This window comes from Phocoena phocoena, chromosome 16 (genome assembly GCF_963924675.1).
Source record: "Phocoena phocoena chromosome 16, mPhoPho1.1, whole genome shotgun sequence".
Lineage (NCBI taxonomy): Eukaryota > Metazoa > Chordata > Mammalia > Artiodactyla > Phocoenidae > Phocoena > Phocoena phocoena.
This window is the reverse complement of record NC_089234.1, coordinates 26538904-26566717: the sequence shown is the minus strand read 5'-3', so window position 1 is coordinate 26566717 and position 27814 is coordinate 26538904. Positions and strand designations below refer to the sequence as shown.

The 27814-nt window shown below is 40.0% G+C and overlaps 1 protein-coding gene across 1 annotated transcript in view; it reads right to left on the bottom strand.

The window, feature by feature from the left end:
- The window catches only part of ARMH3 (armadillo like helical domain containing 3), a 153296-nt gene that overhangs the window by 78067 nt on the left and 47415 nt on the right, over positions 1-27814 (bottom strand). The window contains exons 20-21 of the mRNA XM_065894692.1: positions 10928-11010; positions 10269-10395 (exon numbers count right to left, since the gene is read on the bottom strand). Of these exons, the coding sequence (XP_065750764.1) occupies positions 10269-10395; positions 10928-11010 (210 nt within the window). The remainder of the gene's footprint in view (positions 1-10268; positions 10396-10927; positions 11011-27814) is intronic.

The following is a 27814-nucleotide window of genomic DNA, read 5'->3' as shown; positions in this document are numbered from 1 at the left end:
GAAGGTCTAAGCTGGGTCAAACAGGACAAATAACCTTGCAAGATAGAACATGGTCATGTTTCAATCACGGAGTAACCTGTTTTAGCTCCTCTGACTTAACTGTGTGACCTGCAACATGAATCAACAGGAATATTCTTCCCTTCTCTGACCAAAGTCTCTTTTCCACCCTTACTCACAGAAGAAGGAATGATGGAAATACAAATCATCATATCCTCTATCAGCTATGAGCTTCATGGTCACACATTACAGTACCTACACTATTTTGGAAAAGAGACAAACCAGCACAAGTGCTCCTTGAAAGAGCAAGCATATGGTGGGCACTCCAAGCATATGTTTTTAACGAGTGAATAACTAATATGAGCTAAACATGTAGCGAGTTTACTATGTGCCAGAAATTGGACAAAGGTTATATGCAATACAGCATACATATGAGACTCGGAGGAGACAAATAATTAATTGATCAAGTTCATTCACAGAGTTGTAGGTAATGGAGCTAGAATTTAAACCTAGAGGGAATGGTTCTACAGCCTGCACTTACACAGTGAATGGTTAAGAGTGTGAACTCTGAAGCCAACTGTCGGAGTCCCAGTCTAGCCCCTGCCACTTACTAGAGAATAATACTAATACTTATATGAAAGTATAATCATGAAAATCAAATAAGTTACATATAAAGCCTTAGATCAGTGCATGGCACATAGTAAATGTTATATAAGTATTAGTTATTATGAATTTAAATAGACTTGTCTCCCAAACAAATAAAAGAATGTACCTGAGACTTTCTCAAAGGTTGGAAGTCACAGCCTAAGTAACATTAAGAAATGTGTAATCAATCTGCATAGGAACTTTACACCTGAGTACCATCACTACCTACTCCTGACCAGTATTCCTCTAGCAAGAAGAGTAGTAGCAGCAGCTTTACTAGAGGGAGGGCCTATAACTGTAATAGGGAAAGAAAGTTCATCTGGCTATTCTGCATCTATTCTAGCAATACTTCATTTTTATAAATTCATGCAATTTTATGAAAGAGAAGATGGAAGCCTTAATAAAACATGATCAGAGAGCTGCTTTTCTAATTTACAAGATTTAGTGAAGGGGAACTTGATATAGTTTCAAGTTAGAGCTCTACAGTCTGAACTCAGGTTTCACCTAGTGTTTGTGCAAATTTATTCGCGTAATGAACAAAATTGTTTCAAGCAGGTCAGATGTATTTTTTTCAACTCAATTGCAAAAACTGTTTAGATGCATCTGTTTTTCACTAGACCCTCCACTAAATCATAAATTCTCTGATGGTGAGGACCTAACCCTTATAGAATTGAGCTGAATTTTACTCTCCTTACCTCAGAGAGGTATTTAACCCTGTCCATGTATTATTTCTCTGTTAACATCCTGTCACTTCTGTTTTTAGTGAACAAGCACCCAGACCTCATCACTGCATTTCCCTTAGAAATGCCATAGGCTTTTACATTCTTTTCTAAGTTACCAAATTTAAACACAAAATTATCTCAAAATGCCCTAAATGCCTCAAGCTAAGGTTATCATTTATGTAGTAAATTATGGTACACAAAAATAGCATACCATGTGGCCATTAAAGAAAGAGAGTTAAGTAACAGCAAAAACTGGAAACTGTAATTTCCATGAAAAGGAGGAATGGTTAAATAAACTACATCCATACTATGCAAAAAATGAGAGAGAGAGGGAGAGAGAGAAAGAGACCTAAGAAAACTACAAAAAGAAAGGAAAATGTTCTGACGGTTTAAAAAAACACGAAATAGGAAAACATAATTACAACTATGTAAAACTATGCATACAAGTAGACTAATATACAACTATGAAAACAGTGGTCATACTAGAAAGGAGAGATTGTAAAAATGTTTTTTACCTTGCTTTTTCTTTTCTAATTATCTTTTTTTTTAATGAAAAAAACAGTTCAAAATATGGTATCATTTATGGTTCAGGGCAGCTTGTGTCAAGGTCCTTCCTATTCAGTGGATATCACTGCAATAAATTAATGCCATAGGAATATTAAATGTGTGCCTTTATCAAAAAAGTCTCAGTGAGCCTTCCTCTTCTAGCCATGATAGAATATCAAGACATAATTAACCTTCCTACCTCAAACAATAGAAAACTGAACAAAATATATGAAACAAGAGTTTTCAGACACTGGACAACAAGTATATAGAACTGTGATCCCTGAAGACGGAAAACAAACAAGGTGAACCCTACGATTACCCCAACTTACTATGTGAAAAAGTTTCTAGCCTACAGGGCAGGGAGGAGGAACTTAAACAGAATCCAGAAGTCGTGCCAAGCCAAAGACATAGAGATAAGCAACTGGGCAGGCCAAGGCACCTAGAATTTGTGGGGTAGAGTACTGTAGAGGAGGGAGTTTGACAGGGAACTATGGAAGTTTGTAGAGGGGTCCTCTTCCATCTTTTGCTGAGCACCGATCTTCACACAGGGAAGAGGAAACTACCCAAAGCTGGCGGTGAAGAACCACTGGAAAAGAGAAGAAATTGTGGCGCTCATAGAAGGCTCCACAAATAAAATAATTTGCATTTCTACCAGCAAGAGTGGAAAAACCTACTAATACATGGGTTATCAGGTAGAGTCTGCAGATGGGTACTGCATTAGTAATGGGGCCAAATTAGTCCATAATAAAAGTTGCTCTCAACCTGCCCTAACAACCCTTAAAAGCAAACCCTAAAAGGATGAAACTGATTCCACACAACACAACTGCATTCCAGAACAAAGTCCAACATTATATAAAAAAAAAACATAAGAAAATCAAGCACTTACAACATTAACATTAAAATGTTACAAATCCAATTTAAAAATGACCAGCATTCAAAGAAGCAGAAAAAAATATGACCCATAAGCAGGAGAAAAATCAGTCAATAGAAACAGATCTAGACATGAAGAGAGATGATGGAATTAGCAGAAAAGGACATTAGAACAGCTATTGTAAATATGCTCCATATGCTCAGGAAGATTGAGGAAAATATAAACATGATGAGGAAAGAAATGAACATATTAAAGAAAGAAGTCTAAATAGAACTTCTAGGGAAGAAAATGCTTTATGAAACAAAAAAATACACTAGGATGAAATGAATTGAGATTAATGAGATTAACAGCACATTAGAAAAAACACAGAAGAAAAGATCAGTGAATTTGAAGACTGAGGAATAGAAACTATCTAAAATGAAAGACAGGGACTTCCCTGGTGGCACAGTGGTTAAGAATATACCTGTTGGGCTTCCCTGGTGGCGCAGTGCTTGAGAGTCCGCCTGCCGATGTAGGGGACACGGGCTCGTGTCCCGGTCCGGGAAGATCCCACAAGCCGCGGAGCAGCTAGGCCCGTGAGCCATGGCCACGGGGCCTGCGCGTCCGGAGCCTGTGCTCCGCAACGGGGGAGGCCACAACAGTGAGAAGACACAGATTCAACCCCTGGTCCAGGAAGATCCCACATGCTGCAGAGCAACTAAGCCCACGAGCCACAACTACTGAGCCCGTGCACCACAACTACTGAAGCCCATGCGCCTAGAGCCAGTGTTCTGCAACAAGAAAAGCCACCACAATGAGAAGCCCGTGTACCGCGACAAAGAGTAGCCCCCACTCACTGCAACTAGAGAAAGCCCGTGCGAAGACCCAATGAAGACCCAGTGCAGCCAAAAATAAATAGTATAAATACATAAAATAAAATGAAAGAGAGAGAAAAGACCAAAAAAAAATGGAAAGAAAGGAAAAAATACCCACAGAGCTTTAGTGACCTATGGGACACTGTCAAGAGGTCTAACATATATATAATTGAAGTTCCAAAACAAGAAAAGAGGAGAGGGGACAGAAAAATATCTGAAGAAATTAACAGCCAAAACTTTTCCACATTTGATGAAAACCAGAAATCCACAGATCCAAGAAGCTCAAGAGACTCCAGGAAAAATAAAGAAAACCATGTTAAGGCACATGATAAACTACTGAAAATCAGCAATAAAGAGAAAATGTTAAAAGCATGCAGAGAAAAAAGATATATACAGAGAAATGAAGCTAAGAATGACACTAGACTTCTCATCAGGAATTATGCAAGCCAGAAAACAACAAAATGACATTTTTTTAAGTATTGAAAGAAAAATTCTATATTCAGCAAAAATGTCTCTAAAAACTGAAGATGAGATTCCACTTCCAGTGTGGCAGAGTAAGCCTACTTCAGCCTCTCTCTCCTTATTACAGTTAAAAATCCTGTATAAAATATAAAAAGTATTACCTGAGGGCTCTGAAAATTAAACAAAAGCAGACAGATTATAGAGGGGAGTCAAAACTTGGAGAAACACCCACAAAAGTGGGTTTCCAGGGTTTCTTTTTTCCTATTTTTCTTTTGCAGGTTTGCCTCAAGATCCAGACAGTCACAGAGATGCATGATAGAGGAGTTGGGTGGATGGCTAAAACTTCAATAGAAACCTCATCTTTCTGTAGACAGAAACCAGGAAAAGGGGCTTCTGCTACCCAGAGAACATAGAGGGAATCCTGGACAGACCAGGAGAAAGTGTTCCTCTAATTCCGCATATGAAAGTTAGGCTCATGGGAGCTGACCAAGCACGGAACAAATACAAAGTAGCAAAGCAAACCCTTTAAAAACTAAACTGCTATTTGAACTACAGTCCAGTCTCCTGAGTGGTGAGTATGTGCACCAGATCCAAAGTAGCACAGAAAGGGTTTTGAAAACTGAACTGATATTGGAACCACTACCTACAGAAAGTGAGAAAGAACCTGTGGTCTAACTGGATTGATTGCCTACTAATACCAAAAAAAAAAAAACAACCCTCCAGATTATAACTGAACCCTGAGTCTACACAACATAAGAAAAATGTCCAGGATGTAATCCAAAACTACTCAACTTATAAGGAACCAGGACATACAAAGAACCAGGATATACAATAAAACAAGAAAATGTAACAAAGTCTCAAAAGAAAAGACAAACAGATGCCTGATGTGACACAGATGTTAAAATTATCAAAGAGTTTTAGAGCAACTATTACAAACATGCTCCATTAGAAAAAGGCAAACATTCCTGAATGAATGAATGGTAAGGTAGAACTTCTCAGGAGAGAAATTGAAACTATAAAAAGGAACCAATTAAAACATTTAGAAGTAAAACATATATTATGTAAAATAAATTCTCTAGATGGACTTAATAGCAGAATGGATTGACACAGAAATCAGTAAACCTAAAGACAGAACAGTAGAAATTATTAAACATGAAGAACAGGAAAAAATGGGGGGAAAAACAGGGCCTCAGAGACCTGTGTAACAGTATCAGAAAGTCTAACATTTGTGTTATTGTAGTCCAAGAAGAAAGGGAGAGAGAAATTAAGGGCAGAAAACAATTTGCAAAAGAGAATGGCTGGGGCTTCCCTGGTGGCACAGTGGTTAAGAATCCGCCTGCCAATGCAGGGGACACGGGTTCAAGCCCTGGCCCAGGAAGATCCCACATGCCGCAGAGCAACTAAACCCATGTGCCGCAACTACTGAACCTGCGCTCTAGAGCCCGTGAGCCATAACTACTGAACCCGCGTGCCACAACCACTAAAGCCTGCGCGCCTAGAGCCCATGCTTCGCAACAAGAGAAGCCACCACAGTGAGAAGCCCGCGTACTGCAACGAAGAGCAGCCCCCACTTGGCGCAACTAGAGAAAGCCTGCACACAGCAACAAAGACCCAATGCAGCCAAAAATAAATAAATAAATAAATAAAATTTTTTTTTAAAGAATGGCTGAAAACTCCCAAATTTGGTGAGATTCAAGATCCTCAGGAAACCCCTAACAGGATAAACACAAAGAAAAACCAGGCCAAAACATATAATCAAACTTCTGAAAGCCAAAGATAAGGAAAAGTAATTTAAAAGAAGCAGGAGAAAAACAACATATTACGAATAAGGGAACATGATTCAAACGAACACAGATTTATTATCAGAAACCATACAGGCCAAAAAAAGGGGAATAACATCTTCAAAGTACTTAAAGGTAAGAACTATAACTCAATATCCTATATCCAGCAAAAATACCCTTCAGGAATGAAAGAAAACAAACAACAAAAAAAATCTTGTCACCAGAAGTCCAAAAAAATGCTACAGAAAATTCTTAAAGACTGTGAGAAATGATATCAGAAAGGAATTTGGATCTTCAGGAATAAAAAGAGCAACAGAAATGGAAAACATATAGGCAAATATAAAAAATATATTTTTCCCTCTGAAGTTCTTTAGAATTTGGATGATTGTCACAAGTGAAAGTTATGGCATTGTCTGGTGGAGTTTTCAATGTAGATGTAATACATATGACAACTATAATATCAAAGTAAGTGTGGGGGGCTGGTGATTAGAGAACCCTATATAGTAGCAAAGCTTGCATATTTTACTGAAGTGGTACAATACTAACTCTAAAGTTGGCTGCATTTAGTGACTTTCTTCCAAAGAACAGAGCACGGAACAGGAGGAAAAAGCAATCCTGCAGAGGAGAAACTTTGCAAACACTTCCTTAACCAAGTGATCAAGATTAACATCACCAGTGATTAAGTCATCTTAATAACATATACCCTTGATGTGACGAAAAGGACACGCTGACACTGTGGCATTCTTTCCCCAAACGCATAACCCTCGTCCAACCATGAGTAAGTCATCAGACAAACCCAAACTGAAGAAGGTTCTCCTCAAAACTGTCAAGGCCATGAAACTTGAGCAAACACTAAGAAACTGTCACATAAAAAGAGACTAAGGAGACATCACGAGTAAATGTAGCAATGGATGAGATCCTGGAATACAAAAGGAACATTAGAGGAATTAGCAGAATCCAAATAAAGTCTAAAGTTTAGTATATTTCTTTTTATTGTGGTAAAAAATATCAATCATAAAATTTACCACCTTAACCTATTTCTAAATGTACAGTTCAATGATGTAAAGTATATGTACACTGTTGTGAAACAGATCTCCAGAACCTTTTTGTCTTGCAGAACTGAAGCTCTGTACCTATTAAACAACTCCCTTTGCACCCTCTCCACCACCCCCGGTAACCACCATTCTGTATCCATGAATTTGACTACTTTAGATACTTCATATAGGTGGAAACAATTTGTGACTGGCTTATTTCACTTAGCATAGTATACTCAACATTCATCCACATTGTAGCATGTAACAGGATTTCTTTCTTTTTAAAGGCTGCATAGCAACCCATTATATGTATATATCACATTTTATTTATCCATTCATCTGCTGATGGACATTTCGGTTGCTCCCATCTTTTGACAATTGTGAATAGTGCTGCTATAAATACGGGTATGCAAATTTGTTTTTAATGGGCAAAAAATCTAACAAATCCTTCACCAAAGATATATGGATGGCAAATAAGAATAGGAAAAGATGCTCAACACCATTATTCATCAGGAAAATGCAAATTAAAACCATAATGAGATATCGCTACACACCTGTAAGAAGCCAAAAAAAAAAAAAAAAGCCGGCTAGGATATGGAGTGGCTACAACTCTTGCATACTGTTGTAAGTAATGTAAAATAGTACATCCACTTTGGAAAACAGTTTGGTGGTTTCTTAAAAAGTTCAACGCACACTTACATAATACCCCAAAATCCCATTCATAGGTATGTAATCAAGTGAAATGCAAACTTGTGTTCACATAAAACTGTGTACAAAAATGTTTACAGGGGCTTTATTTACAATCGCTAAAAACTGGAAACCTCCCAAATGTCCTTCCACTGATAAATGGATAAACCGAGCTGGCATATTCCCACAATGGAATATTATTCCATAATAAAAAGGAATGAACTACTGATACATGCATCAACATGGATAACTTCAAACAAATTACTATGTATAAGAAGCCAGGGCCTCCCTGGTGGCACAGTGGTTAAGAATCTGCCTGCGAACGCAGTGGACACGGGTCCGAGCCCTGGTCCGGGAAGATCCCACATGCCGCGGAGCAACTAAGCCCGTGCGCCACAACTACTGAAGCCAGTGCACCATAACTATTGAAGCCTGCGCACCCTAGAGCCTGTGCTCCACAACAACTGAAGCCACAGCAATGAGAGCCCGCGCACTGCAACAAAGAGTAGCCCCCGCTCACCACAACTAGAAAAAGCCCGCGCGCAGCAACGAAGACCCAAAGCAAATAAAAGTAAAATAATTAATTAATTAAAAAAAAAAAAGAAGCCAGACTCAAAAGACTGTATGATTTCCTCTATATATTTTTTTAGAAAAGGCAAAACCATGCAGACATGGAACAGATCAGTGATTGCTAGGGATTGGGGTGGGTGGAAGAGTTGACCTCACAGGAGCACAAGAGAAGTTTTTGAGATAGTGAAACCCTTCTATATCTTGATTTTCTATAATAATTACACTTCCATATGCATTTGTTGAAACTCAGAATTGTACATTTAGGGTGAATTTTACCATATATGTAAATTATACCTCAAAAAACTTGACTTAAATGTTTTTTTCCACCAGAAGTTTCTCATACTTTATACAAAATGGAGAGCACTGAAACATGCCACCTCCTACTATTTGTTGTGTTTCATTTAGTGAAATTTTCACTTTCCTATTTGTACTTTCTTGGTTACCATTTTAATTCCGTTAGCAGATTTGAGCATTCCCAGATGTCCTCTCTCATCTTATTGCTGTGGCTACAAGGGTTTATCTCATTTGTGTATATGGCACAGTTGAGCAGATAAGTCAGACGTCTATAAAATATCTCCCCCACTCCAACTCTCTTTCCTTTCCTCACTGAAAGACATCTTTATTCATCTATTAATGGGTGCTAAAGCCTCTGGGGTAGCTCTTCACCCTTGGAAAATCCTACATTCTTGAAAACAAGGACATTGGTAAAACCAGGTACATGCAAACCACACGAGGGTACTCTGAGCACCTTTTGCCAGTGGGAAGTTTGCCAGAGGGTTCTCATGGAAGACTTCCTAGCTCCTAAAAAAAAGAGACGTGTGTCTTGATGTGACAGTGGGAACTTAATATTCTGAGGGGAGCTGACCTGATGCTAAAGCTATTACACTGAGAATAAGAGAGCAGGGAAATAGAAAAAATTCTGTCCTCCTAGGCAATCCTTTTCCACGGTTTGCTTCTACTCTTTCTCCAGGTATTTGCTCCAAATCCCCTCTACCTTTCTCATGATACAGGAGTCGCAAGCAAAATATGAACTTTTCACGAATAGACCCAATGAAAGGGATAAAGTAATAATCGACAGTGACAGAAAGCAGGTCACTGGTTGTCCAGGGATGGGGGGGTGAGGGACAGAGGTGGTAAAAGAGACATAAAGGGACACAAGGAAATTTTAGGGAGAGGATGGATATGTACATTATCTTGATTTTAATGACAGCTTCATGTACATATACATATGCTAAAACTTATTAAAAATTGTATACTTTAAAAGAATGCAGTTTGGGACTTCACTGGCGGTCCAGTGGTTAAGACTCTGCGCTTCCACTGCAGGGGGCGCGGGTTCCATCCCTGGTTAGGGAACTAAGATCCCGTAGGCTGCGTGGCACAGCCAATAAATAAAAAATTTTTTTAAAACGGTGCAGCTTATTATATATCAATTACATCCCAATAAAGCTAATAAGTTGGAGGTTTTTAATAGACCGCTTTATTGAGTGGCTGTTTCTGGGCACTATAAACACCTTTCAAACTTAGGTAGGTTTGAGTAGCCTCTTCACTCAAACTTACAGGGATACATGACCTCTTTCAGAAGTAAGTTATACTCATTACGGCTACAGAGTAAATTTTCAGTGAGCCAATTACCAAAAGGTTTGCAAGAAAGATTTTTATCTAATGCCCACTTCCTCTTGTGAGTTATGCTAAAAATACCTAGGTACATTAAAACTCCTTAAAACCCTGTACCTTCTCAAATCACACAATGTTCCCTTGGGATCCAAGCTCTTTTGTTTGCTGCTGTCAACTCCCACTCACTCTCACTGGGATCTCACTGGTATTCACTAAATCCACAAGCCTCCCTATTCTCTCTCTTTCACAAACATCAAGAAAGGGCTACAGGGATGTTAACCAGCTTTCTACTGAGATGAATTCTGAGTTCCTGAAGGCAAAGAAGTCCACATATACTTTCTTATTGCCTGAGAAAAGGAGACTACACAGTTCTGTGCCAAGCAAGGGCACCAAGCAACTAGAGGAGAATCTTATGTAGTCTTTTCCTCTCATATACCAAAAATCACAGCTGATGGGGAGAGAGGAATAAAAAGAAGACAGCTTACCCATGGAGTAGAGGTTGTCAAAGCTCTGGTGCATGCGGATAATCTCATAGTAGAGTTCATCATAACTACTGGGGGTGGGCAGGAATGTATCGCCATATGTGATAAACATATTAAATAGGTTCACAATCTAAAAAAGAAGCAAAAGCCCATAAACAGGTATCATACTATGAAGACCAGAAGGGTATTATCAGTAGTGTGCTATAGCCAGCCCTTATTGTCTTGCAAGAGTTAATTGTTACATTTTCAGAAATTTTGTGAGCTGGTTATTAAAGTCATTATTAAAGATTAACTTATATAAACTTGCAATTCAATAAATTATATTAAAATCAAGTTATAAGTACTCAAAACTCACCACTACCTAATTATTTTCTACTTTTTAGTATTATCAATGCTCTTGAAATTAATTTACACCTCTTATATCTGTTTGGTGGGAATATCATATAATAGTGTTTTACCATTATCTCATGAAAGACCCCAGGTTCTCCAAAGACATAGGTGAAAGTGGGGAGCACCAGTGTAGAGATTCTGATCCAAAGGGAAAATAAAGGCCTGGTTTTCCCTATGACTTAATCCCTAGAATACCAGCTCCTGTCTCAAACCAGCCCACTTCTGCCTTAGGGTACAGCTCATAAAAATAAATATATTTTTTTGCTACTCACCATAAGGGCTAAGGTAAAAATGTTGTGTTTGGCCAGAAGTACGGTCTCATTGGACATAAGGAACTTCAGCAAATTTATCAAGGCTTAAAAAAGAAAAAAAAAAAAAAAAAGAAGGAAAGGCATCAATAAGGTAATCAAAGCATAATCAATAAAGTTATTAAATGAAAGCAATGAAAGTAAACTAGCTCTACAGAAATCCAAAGAGGGCTAGAATGAGTACATCACAGCTACTAAGGACTTTTTAAAAGCAGGCAAAGTAGGTGTATTTGAAGAAAGCACTGACCTTCCCAAGCACATGTCTGCTCACCTGCCCACAGGTTTTTAAAAATCTCCTTTTTGCCACTTCGTAAACAGCAATTGAGGTCAGACATTTGATTATAAAATGGACATTTCAGTGTTCCAAATTTATTCCTGCATGGTGATTTCCACATTATATTTGCTCAGTTTATTGAGTGTCCCCTTCTCACCCTAGGATGCTAGCATCCCAAGTCACTAAGTTTTAGTTATGTAACTGTTTCAAACATCACTGCTAAGAAGAAAATGTTTTAATTCTAACTGGTCAACAGATGTGCCAGATATACTGTAGAACCTACTGCTTCAGCTCTGTATAAGAATGGAGCTCATGGACCAGAGGGCAGACACCAGAAGCAAGAAGAACTACAATCTTGCAGCCTGTGGAACAAAACCACATTCACAGAAAGACAGACAAGATGAAAAGGCAGAGGGCTATGTACCAGATGAAGGAACAAGATAAACCCCAGAAAACAACTAAATGAAGTGGAGATAGGAAACCTTCCAGAAAAAGAATTCAGAATAATGATAGTGAAGATGATCCAGGACCTCAGAAAGAGAATGGAGGCAAAGACAGAGAAGATGAAAGAAATGTTCAACAAAGACCTAGAAGAATTAAAGAAGAAACACCTAGAAGAATTAAAGAACAAACAAACAGAGATGAACAATACAATAACTGAAATGAAAAATACACTAGAAGGAATCAATAGCAGAATAACTGAGGCAGAAGAACAGATAAGTGACCTGGAAGACACAATGGTGGAATTCACTGCCGCAGAACAGAATAAAGAAAAAAGAATGAAAAGAAATGAAGACAGCCTAAGAGACCTCTGGGATAACATTAAATGCAACAACATTTGCATTATAGGGGTCCCAGAAGGAGAAGAGAGAGAGAAAGGACCCAAGAAAATATCTGAAGAGATTATAGTCAAAAACTTCCCTCACATGGGAAAGGAAATAGCCACCCAAGTCCAGGAAGCGCAGAGAGTCCCAGGCAGGATAAACTCAAGGAGAAACACACTGAGACACAGAGTAATCAAATTCACAAAAATTAAAGACAGAAAAATTACTGAAAGCAACAAGGGAAAAACGACCAATGTCACACAAAGGAACTCCCATAAGGTTAACAGCTGACTTCTCAGCAGAAATTCTACAAGCCAGAAGGGAGTGGCATGATATATTTAAAGTGATGAAAGGGAAGAACCTACAACCAAGAGTACTCTACCCGGCAAGGCTCTCATTAAGATTCAGTGGAGAAATCAAAAGTTTTACAGACAAGCAAAAGCTAAGAATTCAGCACCACCAAACCAGCTCTACAACAAATGCTAAAGGAACTTCTCTAAGTGGGAAACACAAGAGAAGAAAAGGACCTACAAAAACAAACCCATAACAATTAAGAAAATGGTCTTAGGAACATACGTATCGATAATTGCCTTAAACGTGAATGGATTAAATGCTCCAACCAAAACACATAGGCTTGCTGAATGGATACAAAAACAAGACACATATATAAGCTGTCTACAAGAGACCCACTTCAGACCTAGGGACACATAGACTGAAAGTTAGAGGATGGAAAAAGATATTCTATGCAAATGGAAATCAAGAGAAAGCTGGAGTAGCAATACTCATATCAGATAAAATAGACTTTAAAATAAAGAATGTTACAAGAGACAAGGAAGGATACTACATAATGATCAAGGGATCAATCCAAGAAGAAGATATAACAATTATAAATATATGTGCACCCAACATAGGAGCACCTCAATACATAAGGCAACTGCTAACAGCTATAAAAGAGGAAATCAACAGTAACACAATAATAGTGGGGGACTTTAACACCTTATTTACACCAATGGACAGATCATCCAGACAGAAAATTAATAAGGAAACACAAGCTGTAAATGACACAAGAGACCAGATTGATTTAATTGATATTTATAGGACATTCCATACAGAAACAGCAGATTACACTTTCTTCTCAAGTGCACATGGAACATTCTCCAGGACAGATCACATCTTGGGTCACAAATCAAGCCTCAGTAAATTTAAGAATATTGAAATCATATCAAACGTCTTTTCTGACGACAACGCTAGATTAGAAATCAATTACAGGGGAAAAAAAAGCATAAAAAACACAAACACATGGAGGCTAAACAATACGTTACTAAATAACCAAGAGATCACTGAAAAAATCAAAGAGAAAAATAAAAAAATACCTAGAGACAAATGACAACAAAAACACGATGATCCAAAACCTATGGGATGCAGCAAAAGCAGTTCTAAGAGGGAAATTTATAGCAATACAATTCTACCTCAAGAAATAAGAAAAGTCTCAAATAAACAATCTAAACTTACACCTAAAGGGACTAGAGAAAGGAGAACAAACAAAACCCAAAGTTAGCAGAAGGAAAGAAATCATAAAGATCAGAACAGAAATAAATGAAATAGAAACAAAGAAAACAATAACAAAGATCAATAAAACTAAAAGCTGGTTCTTTGAGAAGATAAACAAAATTGATAAACCATTAGCCAGACTCATCAAGAAAAAGAGGGAGAGGACTCATCAAGAAAAAGAGGGAGAGGACTCAAATCAATAAAATTAGAAATGGGGCTTCCCTGGTGGCGCAGTGGTTGAGAGTCTGCCTGCCGATGCAGGGGACACGGGTTTGTGCCCCGGTCCTGGAAGATCCCACATGCCGCAGAGCGGCTGGGCCCATGAGCCATGGCCGCTGAGCCTGCGTGTCCGGAGCCTGTGCTCCGCAACGGGAGAGGCCACAACAGTGAGAGGTCCGTGTACCGCAAAAAAAATAAAAATAAAAATAAAAAATAAATAAAATTAGAAATGAAAAAGGAGAAGCTACAACAGACACCGCAGAAATACAAAGCATCCTAAGCGACTACTACAAGCAACTCTGTGCCAATAAAATGGACAACCTGGAAGAAATGGACAAATTTTTAGAAAGGTATAAGCTTCCAAGACTGAACCACGAAGAAACAGAAAATATGAACAGACCAATCACAAGTAATGAAATTGAAACTGTGATTTAAAATCTTCCAATAAACAAAAGTCCAAGACCAGATGGCTTCACAGGTGAAGTCTACCAAATATTTAGAGAAGAGCTAACACCCATCCTTCTCAAACTCTTCTGAAAAACTGCAGAGGAAGGAACACTCCCAAACTCATTCTATGAGGCCACCATCACCCTGATACCAAAACCAGACCAAGATACTACCAAAAAAAAGAAAATTACAGACCAATATCACTGAAGAATATAGATGCAAAAATCCTCAGCAAAATACTAGCAAACAGAATCCAACAATACATTAAAAGGATCATATACCATGATCAAGTGGGATTTATCCCAGGGATGCAAGGATTCTTCAATATATGCAAATCAATCAATGTGATACGCCATATTAACAAACTGAAGAAGAAAAACCATATGATCATCTCAATAGATTCAGAAAAAGCTTTTAACAAAATTCAACACTGATTTATGATAAAAACTCTCCAGAAAGTGGGCATAGAGGGAACCTACCTCAACATAATAAAGGCCATATATGACAAACCCATAGCAAACATCATTCTCAATGGTGAAAAACTGAAAACATTTCCTCTAAGATCAGGAACAAGACAAGGGTGCCCACTCTCACCACTATTACTCAACATAATTTTGGAAGATCTAGCCACTGCAATCAAAGAAGAAAAAGAAATAAAAGGAATACAAATTCGAAAAGAAGAAGTAAAAGTGTCACTGTTTGCAGATGACATGATACTATACATAGAGAATCCTAAAGAGGCCACCAGAAAACTACTAGAGCTAATCAATGAATTTGGTAAAGTTGCAGGATACAAAATTAATGCACAGAAATCTCTTGCATTCCTATACACTAATGATGAAGAATCTGAAAGAGAAATTAAGGAAACACTCCCGTTTACCACTGCAATAAAAAGAATAAAATACCTAGGAATAAAAAAAAAAAGAATGGAGCTCATGAAGGGAAAAAAAAGCCCTTAACTGTACTAAATATTTAAACAAAAGTGCAGCCTGCTCTGTCCTCTCTCGACTGTGACAACGTTTACTGAAAAGGTCCCCTTTTTGCCTTGTAATCTTTAATGAGGAGAGACAGTGCTAAAACCCAAGCAATCTCAGTCATGAGACTGACTGCCAAGTCCCTAGGTTAACAGTGCAGCTTTAAAGACAGTTTTGCAAATAAATATTAAGCATAAAATAATTTATCAGTTGCCTTATACTCTCTCAACTAAGACTATAAAATAAATTCTGCTTCTCTGCCCATCATGACTACTGCCCCTGTACCTATTTCCCCTGTTTGATGGGGAACTATAAAGAAGGGGTTCAGCAGCTGCAAGTATTTGATGTTCCTTTTGTCTTCTCCCCCTCAACCCTTCCTACTTCCACAGACACACAAAAAAAGGCTTGACCTCTCCTTTTCTAAGACCATATCGGCTTCTTTGCCAGCAAAGAAGTCCATTCTCCCATGCTGTCTGAGCTTTGTGTGAAGTTTACTACTCTTAGAAAAGAGATGTGAGCTTTGATTTGAAACAGCAGGGAATGATGAGTAGAAGTAAGTCTCTCCAGACACTTGCTGCCTGCCACACAACACCCCTCACTCTCAATCCTCTAAAAGCACAAGTACAGTAAAGAAACAGCAGGCAAAAGTACAATAGCTTGTCTATATTCTGTTTCTAAAGCCTGGACCTTCCCTTCAAATACCAAAAAAAAAAAAAAAAAGAAGGCTTGCTAGGGATGAAGGAGATAGGTATCCTCATTTATGAACTCTTCACCCTGACTCAAGTTCTCTGAGGTTTCATAATGGAAAGGCAAATGATAGGCAGCTGGCCCTTTTGATGTTGTCTGTTAACAAGTGATCTATTGGACTGGACCCCAAAAAAGCTCCACGGGAGCCCATTCTGGATCACACAACCTGCTTAGCTCCTACTAGGAGCCCAGAAAATGAAGGGGACTGGCTAAAATCCACATAAAAATGACTAACCCAAGGGAATTCCCTGGTGGTCCAGTGGTTAGGACTCAGCGCTTTCACTGCCATGACCTGGGTTCACTCTCTGGTCGGGGAACTAAGATCCTGCAAGCCGGGCAGCACGGCAGCAGGGGGGAAAAAAAACAAGCACTCATCCAGCCCAAACCTCTCTCCTTAATGAGTAGGGGCTGCCCAGTCCACCCCCTAACCCCAGAGCTTAGAAAAGCCCTATTAATGGATAAATCACCTGACAATAAGACTCCTTAAACTCACCAGATACAAGAGAAAAGGATGGGTAACACACGTGGCACTCTGCAAAACATAATGGCTAGATAGAGACAAAGCTGCTTTTGCACATATCCAATCAAGGAGGGCTTTTGTCCCAGGCACATACAGCACAAAGATGCAGCCTCAGAAGTGGTTATGTGGTAATTAAGGGGTAGAAAACCTGGAGAAAAGAAAGTGAGAGCAATGATTTATTGCTCCTCTGCTAGACTACAGCTAGTCTTGATCTCTGGGATTCAGAGTCAGGGATAACAACGTGATAAATATGAGGGGAGGAAGAGCAATTCTGGCACAGGCCAAGAGGTGGCCTGTGTCCCAATTGCCACAGATGTCAGCAGAGCCAAACAGTATTGAGAAGGAGAGTCCAGCACTTCAATACTCTGAGAGTCAGTGTCAGGGGAAACCTGCATTCTGCCTCTGACAATTCAGGTCAGACCCCCTACCCTCTTAAAAAAGCCAGGGTTTTCTTACCTGGAAGTTATCATTCTCTAGAGGGAATTTAATAGGCAGCTAAAATGAACAAAGCAACCTTAAAATTGGCTCCCACAAGCCTCTGACATCAGGGACCACGATTCCTCTTCAAGAAGGAATGTCCCAAATATCTCATAAAATAATGATTTTTTCCTTCAACATCTGACTTTGCACTCATTCTATCAACTGTTTAGTGTTCTATACACATCACTATACACACATTGTCTTCTATCCTCTGACCCGACGTGAAGGGAGTTCAAAGTCTGTGAGGCTTTGACATAGCTGATTTTAGACTTTTAGAGCTAGAAAGGACCTTAGAGGTCATTTAATCCAACTCTCTCATTTTTTGGATTCGAAAACAACCCCCCACCACCACGCCAACTAGTTAGTGACTAGGCAGGGACTAGAACCTGGTCTCCTGGTTAGTGTTCTTTCTACCATTCCATTAACATAAGATTAAACAAATAAAGGTGCTAAATGCAGTCAAATGTTAAAGGGAAGGAAGCTTACGTATAAATGGTGTGCTTAGACTTCCTGACTATACTGTTACCAACACTTCTCTAGACTGGTTTATATAACTTTCTCCACCTACTGGCTGCTCCAAGGTTATTTTCATGTATTTGATCCTCTCCTTTTCTTGGTCTTCAACTATTTATTAGAGTAAAGATGTTTAACACCTCATTATTACCTTTCCTCTACTCACTCTCAACACTAAAACACACCCAGTAGCTTTTCTCAGCATAAACTGCCTCAGCAGGCCCTCTACATCAGCTCTTATCTCCCTCCTTTAAATCTCACCTTTCACACACCTCTATCTCCCTTTCTGTTTCTGCTTCCTCTTAGTATCTTTAAAAAATAATAATAATAAATGTCAACTAAAACTGTTCCTATTTCCCTCACTCAGGGTTGCCTCCTTCAAAATTATGTACTGAAGATGGAATATGATCAGATCTGGACTTCAAATGGAGCCAAGATCTCCCTTCTTTATGCAAAATCAGAACTGAAACAAACAAACAAAAGACATGAGTATAAACAATTAATATCCAGGCTTATTCATAAGTTATTATGGTATAGTGCTATGAACAGGGTTTAACTGCAGGCCAGAGAATAGCCTTGGGCCAGGGGCAGGTTCAAGGACAGCAGAGATCTGGTACTCGGTGCCAACACACAAGTAGCACAGAGCTCATGTTGGCTGACTCCTGGCTCACCACTCTCCACACACACACATTTTTAGAAAACTGCCCTTGATCCACTTGTCCACTTGGTGCCATCTGGGCACATAGCCAACCAAACTGTCACAGAAGTAACAGTACATAGAGGGAAGAGTTAAGATAACCACAAAAGATAAGGGGTTGGTTGTATAAACGTAGTATTGTTAATTAGTCATATGTCTATAAGAGTTTGGTATCAAGTACAATACATGTTGTAGTCATTGTGAAGATAAGAGGGGCAGGATATACTTTTTTTTTCTTTTTAATTTAACCCTTTGGTTTACCATGTTTCTAATTTTTAAATAATAGTTTTAAAAGGAAGCAGGGGAGAAGGGACTAACACAAGCTCTTCCTCACCAAAGACATGATCCTTAGTCTGAGAGATTTCCAAAGAAAAAGGGCCTATGCTATAGAAACCCATTACTGTGTAAACAGTTTTGCCCATTAGGTGAGCAATGGCTACTCATCCACAAAACAGAACGGCACAGGGACTTCCCTGGTGGCACAGTGGTTAAGAATCTGCCTGCCAATGCAGGGAACACGGATTCGAGCCCTGGTCCGGGAAGATCCCACATGCCGCAGAGCAACTAAGCCCGTGCGCCACAACTACTGAGCCTGCACTCTAGAGCCCTCGAGCCACAACTACTGAGCCCGTGCACCACAACTACTGAAGCCCACGTGCCTAGAGCCCGTGCTCAGCAACAAGAGAAGCCACCGCAATGAGCAGCCTATGCACCGCAACAAAGAGTAGTCCCTGTTCGCCACAACTAGAGAAAGCCCACACGCAGCAACAAAGACCCAATGCAGCCAAAAATTAATTAATTAATTAATTAAAAAAAAAAAAAACAGAATGGCACAGCTTACTGCAGAATCTTTTCAGATGACAAGCTTGGTGGTTGAGACCTTCCAGGTCTTAACAGACAATTCTCATTGGCCCCCATCCTTCATAGCCCCAGGAGTAGGCTATCCCAAAACACCAATGCCAGATAGATATATCATATAGAGAAATGCATCACATCCTTCTGCTGAATGACAACAATTACAAGTCAATAACTGTGTCAGAAGCTCACACAAAGTACAGCGGTCCCTCGGTATCCACAGCGGGGATGGGGGGATGGGGAGCGGGGATAGGGGGATGGGGCGTGGAGATTGTTTCCAGGACCCTCCACAGATACCAAACTCCATAGATGCTCAAGTCCTTTATATAAAATGATGTAGGCTTCCCTGGTGGCGCAGTGGTTGAGAGTCCGCCTGGGACACGGGTTCGTGTCCCGGTCCGGGAGGATCCCACATGCCACGGAGCAGCTGGGCCCGTAAGCCATGGCCACTGAGCCTGCGCATCCGGAGCCTGTGCTCCGCAAGGGAGAGGCCACAACAGTGAGAGGCCCGCGTATCGCAAAAAAATAAATAAATAAATAAAATGATGTAGTATTTGCCGTGTAACCTACACACATCTTCCTGTATAATTTAAATCATCTCTATAGATTACTTAAAATACCTAATATAATGTAAATGCTATGTAAATAGTTGCCAGCATGCAGCAAATTCAAGTTTTGCTTTTTGGAACTTTCTGGAATTTTCTTTTCAAATATTTTTGATCCATGGTTGGTTGAATCTGTGGATGCAGATATGGAGAGACAACTGTATCTCAAACCTTCCTCTTTTCTACTGTGCTCCACCTGACACCTTAAAAAGAGACACTTAACTACAGAAATCACCTCCCCCAAACTGTATTCTCATCTCTTCTCAAAGGGAGAAACACAAAAGTCATAAATGGCAAGGGAGGTAACATTTATTAGGTGTCTGCTAGATGCTAGGCATCATGTAAAGCACTTAAAGTACATCACTCTCACTAAATCCTATTAATTATCCAATGAAGTAGGTATTAGTGGTCCCAATTAACAGATAACCAAACTGAAATTCAGAAAGATTAAATAAGTGTGCGGGAGCAAGCTATCTAGGGCCAATACCTATATTTGCCACCCAAAACCATAACTTTAGTCAGAACTCCACTTAATCAGCCCCTCACACATCCAAGTGACCAAAAGAAAAATCATGTAAGTTCAAGTCCATCTCTCTTGTAAGTGTCTCAGGATTTCACTCCACTGACCTAAGACACTTTAACCTGCACACTCTCAAAAACAAGAGGTTGAAAGCAAGGACTCAAGTATTCGTGCATCAGTATTCATAACAGCATTATTCACAATAGCCAAAAGGTGGAAGCAATACAAGAATCCATTGACACATGAATAGATAAACAAAATGTGGTATATACATACATTCGAATATTATTCAGCCTGAAAAAGGAAATTCTGACACATGCTACTACATGGATGAAACATGAAGACATTATGCTAAGTGAAAAATGTCAGTCACAAAAGGACTGTATAATTCGATTTATATGCAGAGCCTAGAGAAATCAAATTCATAGAGACAGGAAGTAGATTGGTGGTTGCCAGGGGTGTGGAGAGGGGGGAAGGCAGACTTATTGTTTAATGGATACAGTTTCAGTTTAAGAAAATTTTAAAAATTGTGGAGGTGGAAGGTAGAGATGGTTGCACAGCAATGTGAATGTACTTAATGCCAATGAACTGTACACTTAAAATGGTAAATTTTATGTATGTTTTACCAATTAACTAACAAGAGGCCAATGTTTTTCTTTCCACAGACACTAGCATGAGCCCTGCAAACACTCCATCCCAACCCATCCCAGCTTTCTGTAACCTCAGTGTAACTGATGAGCTGAAATCTACATCATGGTACACAATACTGAGTATAGGGCTAAACATACAAAGGTGTTTCCTTTTTGATGGGGAAAAGAAAAGGATCCAAATATACTCAATCAACAGAGAGCCACAGATCTTGAGCAGGAATGCAAATTGAAAATGAACACTGGACAGCCTTCAAGACAATACTATGGCAGTCCTCAGAATAATAATCAGTTTATAATCAAAGCTAACAATGTACCGAAGTACAGTTGACTCTTGAACAACATGGGTTTGAACTGCATGGGTTCACTTATATTTGGATTTTTAAAAATAAATGTGTACTATGGTACTTCATGATCCGTGGTTGGTGAATCCACAGATGTGAGACCATGGATAGGGAGGGCAGACTGTAAAGTTATAGGTGGATTTTTGACAGGGTTGGAGGGAGTAGTGGGCGGTGTTAGCACCCCAAACCTTCAACTTGTTTAAGGGTCAACTATACTAAAAATATTCTAGGAAATCCTTAGGGATCCTGGGTTTGCCTCCTAATCTTTTCTATTTCTACTAAATGAGGATCCAGAGACCAGGCTCCAAATACTCTTAACCTGCACTGAGTGAAAAACAGAAAAGTTGTGTCAGTGAAACATTTGAAGTATTACATTACACATTCAATAAGTTTAAGTTGTAGGGAAGTGGGTGCTCCATACACACTTGTTTCTTCATTGGAAAGTCTTTTCCACCAGGCACTTTGAAAATTTAGTTTCTGGGTTTGCTTTCAGGAACTACAAATTGGCAGCAACTGCTGCCTCTTTTTTTTTTTCTTATTTATTTATTTATTTATTTATTTATTTATGGCTGCATTGGGTCTTCGTTGTTGGGTCTTAGTTGCTGCACGCAGGCTTTCTCGACTTGAGGCAAGCAGGGTACCCCCTCTCAATCGCTACTCTTCGTTGCGGTGCGTGGGCTTCTCATTGCAGTGGCTTCTCTTGTTGCAGAGCTTGGGCTCTAGGCACACAGGCCTCAGAAGTTGTGGCACACAGGCTCAGCAGTTGTGGCACACAGGCTCAGCAGTTGTGGCTCACGGGCTCTAGAGCACAGGCTCAATAGTTGTGGTGCATGGGCTTAGTTGCTCTGCGGCGTGTGGGATCTTCCTGGACCTGGGCTCAAACCCGTGTCCCCTGCATTGGCAGGCAGATTCTCAACCGCTGTGCCACCAGGGAAGTCCCCAGCTGCCTCTTTTGACTCTGTACTAGAGGCAAGTGTCAGGCTCCTACTTAGCTCTGGCGCTAGTTTCTTTCCTTGGAGAGTCTTGTGCATCAAATATGGCAGCAGTGTACAGACGTTCTGACTTTTCTGCATGCAGGCTCAAGTGAAATAAAGCAGAGTGTGCAGGTTCTGGGAAGTGCGCCAGGAATGAGTACCTTGATGGTTCCCTGAGTCCCAAGTGAATTCCCAGAGGCAAAAGCAGCCAATCTGTTTCTCAAATGAGAAGAGCTCAGTACCACCCACCTGAGAATCCTGCTGTCTTACACTGGGCCCTCTCACTCCACAAGGAACCTTGTTCACAGAACTGTTCCTAGCATTAATGTACCCCACACAATGAGGACTTTCCCAGACTTTTTCCTATCCTGCTTTGAATTCAAGGGGAGGAGAAGAAGGTTGCAAGTAGTAAGCAGCAAACCATGTTGCCGTGTAGGAGAGTGGAATGAATAATGGATATGCGAACTTCTCCAGAACTAAAACCTGTCCCAGACATTGAAGTAAACCAGGTGCAGAGAGGAACAAGCCAACCACAGGAAGATACAATTAAGTGGTAGCTCAGCGCCTGTCTCAGAGAAGCAGAGGGGAGGTTTAATTACAAAACCAAGTGAATGACATTTAAATAAGATTAAAAACAGGAAGGAGACACAGAGCCTCCAGCAGAGCACAAATCAATGTCTCCAAAGAATCGGGTCAGAGAGAGCTGTCTGTTTGAACAGCTTTTACATGCTATGAAGAGAAAGAGATAGAAAGCAAAGACAGGACTCATCTAGGCCCTATTTTGTGGCCTGGCATGGAGCTAGGATGAGATGCCACAGATCCCAGGTCAAAACCCAATCATTAGGGGGTATGGATAATTTCACAGTAACTGACAGAAGAGAAATATTTAGCTCCTCACTTGCTTAGGAGAGAGGTAGAAGAACTCAAATGACAGACTAGAAATAGCACTAGTGTAACAAGTCAATGCCTCCAAAACCCCAGAGGCACTATAAACTCTAGCCAATTCTAGCATCTCTGGACAAAATCACCAATTACTCAGGGACATTGCCAGCAATCAGCAGGCTCATTGTCGGTCAGCCAAGTGGCACAGGAAAGACTCAGAAACCAACACTTACCAGCAGAATAATTTAAAAATACACTAGGTGGCTTCTCAGAATACAGGCAACTGTCTGGCTACAAACCCAAGCACCTCATTGAAACTGAGACCAATGAATCAAACAAGAAAATGAAATGGCTTTGGCTGTATGCTATGAGCCTCTCCAGGTGAACAGAGCACAAAAGTTAGTATATCCAATGGGAGGATTCTGGGAAGGTGGCAAAGCATGAAACACCAGGAATCTCTCTTCCCACCTAGGCAGTAACTGCACTGGCAGAATCTGTCTGATGTAACTATTTTAGAACTCTGGCCTCCGATGAAGGTTTGCAACTTCCAGAGGAAAACTTGGATGGTAAACTTGGTTCATTTTGGTCAATTTCAAACTCTTAGTACATTAGCAGCTACCTATCACCCAATCCCAGGCCTGTGGTAAGCAGCTGTGCACCTGTTTCTGAAGCAGCTTGCACACAGCTTGCAGGAGCTAGGGTGGGCAAAAAGGGCCCTGTCTTCCAGATACTGGGGATCTGTGCTATGATCACTGATTGCTGCTTCTGATCACAGAGGTGCAGACAAAGAGGTGGGCAGCCATTTTTGTTGCACTTCCCCTCATTGTTGCAAGCCCTTCCCCCTCCTGATAAGTAACTTCCAGATTTAAGGGGCTAGTGCCCCTTTTTCCCCCACCTTCATTTTTTGCTTTTTCCCTTTCAGGAGCCAGACATTAAAAACTAGAATATTCGACACAAATGAACCTATCTAAGAAACAGAAACAGACTCACAGACCTAGAGAACAGATTTGTGGTTGCCAAGGCGGGGGCGGAGGGAGTAAGGGAGGGACAGATTGGGAGTTTGGGGTTAGCAGATGCAAACTATGATATATAGAATGGATAAACAACAAGGTCCTACTGTATAGCACAGGGAACTATATTCGATATCCTGTGATAAACCATAATGGATATACATATGTATAACTGAATCACTTTGCTGTATGGCAGAAACTAACACAACATTGTAAATCAACTATACTTCAATTAAAAAAAAAAAGGTAAATACTAGGATAATATAAACATTAACCAAGAAGGCATTCAGAAGTAAAAAAAACTAGGACATTCAGAAACAACTGCATATTCAGGGAAAATTAGAGAGTGACTGCACATGCCCAAGAAAAGGCTCAGAAGAGACCTAAGAAAACATTAAGTTTACACCTCAGGCTGATCCTCAGCACAGAGACAGCCTACAATCGAAAACAAAAACAACAGGGAATTCGCTGGTGGCCCAGCGGTTAGTATTCCGCGCTTTCACTGCCAAGGGCTTGGGTTCAATCCCTGGTCAGGAAACTAAGATCCCACAAGCCGCGCAGTGCAGCAAAAAATAATTATAATAACAAAAAAAAGCTAAATCTGCAGGAAGGGGGAGAATCTGATTTCTTGAACCTTGAGGACATTATAAGTAAAATAAGCCAGTCACAAAAACACAAATACTATATGATTCCACTTACATGGAGTACTTAGAGTAGTTAAAATCATAAAGACAGAATAGTTTCAGTTTTACAAGATGAAAAGATTTATGGGGAACGATGGTGGTGATGGCGGCATTACAGTGTGAATGTATTTAATACCATTGAACATACACTTAAAAATGGTTAAGATGGTAAATTTTATGTTATGTATATTTTAGCACAATAATAAGTCAGTATGTCAACAAACTGCACTGTCTAAAGGCTCCACACCCCTCTAGATGAACTGGAAAAAAGAACAAATCCTTTCTTTAAATGGAAGTTAGGTTCTGTCTTACCATTTTCCTTGCTGTTAAAGTGTATCTGCTAAAAGAGAAAATAAAATTCTCAGCTATCTCCAATTTCCCCTTTACTTGGGGACACTGCAATCCTCAGAGTTACCACCCACCCTCTTTACCATGAAAATGAGTTTTCATGTGAAAGTTCCCATATGGAACTTAGACTCAGAAATGCAAGATCCCATACACCTCATTTCTGTGCAGCTGCCTCTAACTAAGCATGCTCAGAAGCTACTGGCTTCTTCTAGGGCCCTATACCACCTGCTTATTTTTTCCAACATTGCCCAATTGAAAGGTAGTCAAAAATCACCCTTGAAGAAACCTAGTAGTCAATGAGACCATGTCTCAGTGGAGCCATCTGATGTAGAACCAAGAACTTTACTTTCTTGGTTAAACCAAGAAAGTGGTTTTAGGGAAAACCACTAACAGACTTGTCCTGCTCACTTGAGATCCAGGGAACAATACCTTATGAAACCAAATGATACTTTCCTATACAACCAGTACAGACAGAGCAACAAAAGTACAACTATTCTTTCCTCTGCCTCTTTTAGTTGACAAGATGCTAATGGGCCTATGAGAGGTGACATTTCTCTGGATAGGAAGTGCCTTCATGTGCAGAGAAAAGAACAGAGATTTCTCACTCTTTTAAGGGGCTTTTAGGTGGGAATCTTTTTCTCCCTCTAACAAGCTAAACTTGTTGGAAATTCTTATCTTTTGCTTTTGCCAAGTTTCTAAGAGAAAGATTCAAAATAGTATAAATTTTGGATTTAGCCAAATGTGATGATTTGAAGGAAAAAATGGTTTCCTGGCATTCTTTTTCAATCCTGGGGCTTTGTACACTGCTATACAGAATCTTTCATAACAAAATTATGAAAAGAGAGAAATACCTTCTAATGACCCTATATTAGAACATTCTAATTTTGAGAGGAACTGATTATCCACAGAAGAAAGAAGCCTCCATGTTTTTGCACATGGAAGCTAGAGCAGTCTTAATTAGGCACACCAAGCCTAGAATACATCTTGTAACATATTCCCCTAAATCAGAGAAAATTGGGGGGAAATAGGAAGAACAATTTAAAAAGCAATTTTAAGAACAAAATAGCAATAACAGCTGCCAAAATTCCTCTTCCCATATACTCTGTTTACTGCTATGTTCTCTCCCACCTGGATACCCTCTTCAAAACTAAAAGAAACAATATTATAGAGTTATATAAGATATCACCATTGGGGCTTCCCTGGTGGCGCAGTGGTTCAGAGTCCGCCTGCCGATGCAGGGGACGCGGGTTCGTGCCCCGGTCCGGGAGGATCCCGCGTGCTGCGGAGCGGCTGGGCCCGTGAGCCACGGCCGCTGAGCCTGCGCGTCTGGAGCCTGTGCTCCGCAACGGGAGAGGCCTCACTGGTGAGAGGCCCACGTACCGCAAAAAAAAAAAAAAAAAAAAAAAGATATCACCATTGGAGGAAGCTGGGTGAAGGGTACAAGAACTCTCTGTACTATTTTTGCAACTTCCTGTGAGTCTATAATTATATCAAAATTAAAAGTTTAAAAAAGTAACTAAACTAAAAGAAGCAGACAATTAAAAACTCAAAGGATAGTCTCCCCAGATCAGGAGGGGCTGGCAATCTGTCAAAGCTATACCTATACAAGAACTGCCAAAGAAATCTACAGCTCAGGTCAGTCTTTCTCTTGATAATTTTCAATCCTGTATAACAACAACTACAGTATAACAAGCTCCCAATGAAAGGCTCTCAATTCCCCGTCTCAAGGTGTACCTAACCATGAAGTCATAGGCTTCTGTCAGTGATGAGAGTGCCAGCTGGATCCAGAAAGTTGTGACACCCTCTGGGTTTTCTATTTTTCCCAGTAGGTATCTGAAAGGTCAGGCCATGTACAGTTTCTCTCTTTTTCACAAAGCTGTGAATGCTTTGGATGCTATTTAGCACAGTGAAGCTGAACAGATTGTTTTGGGGGCTTTGGGGGCCCCTCTTTCTGCAGGGAGGCAAATGTTGCCTAGTGATCTGCTTCTGAGCTTAGGAGTCAGAAACTCTAAGTTCTAACCATGACTCTGTTTAGTGTCTTGTTCCATGATCCTTAGCAAGTCATTTATCCTTCTATACATTCTCCAACAAATGGCGATAAAAATAATGACTTATCACCCAGGGATGCAGCAGAGGGAAAGGGTAAGGACTGTGATCCATAGATAAATGTCAAATATAAAACACCAATATAAACCTGCCTTTAAATCAACCCATGTTTTCAGACTGTGGAAAGCTACACTATGTAAATGCAGGCTGCCTCCCCAATGCCCCTTCTGCCTGCAGTGGAAGTAAAATAAGCTGACTCCATGAAGTTCTGTTCAAGTATTTCCCTCTCTAACAACTACATGCTTGCCTCTAAACATTCTGCTCATTACTTGGTTAATGGATTAGAAACCATCTAAGTTTCCATTTTCACTTGGTTAAAAGCAATCCATCTATCTGTAGGTAAGGAAGAAAGAGACAAAGGAAAGAGAAATTATCACTGCTCCCTTTACAACAGCAACTCAAATAAAAAGGTGGGAAGAAGTGAGAGAGTAGCACTGACATATACACACTACCAAATGTAAAATAGATAGCTAGTGGGAAGCAGCCTCATAGCACAGGGAGATCAGCTCTGTGCTTTGTGACCACCTAGAGGGGTGGGATAGGGAGGGTGGGAGGGAGATGCAAGAGGGAGGAGATGTGGGGATATATGTATACATAGAGCTGATTCACTTCGTTATACAGCAGAAACTGA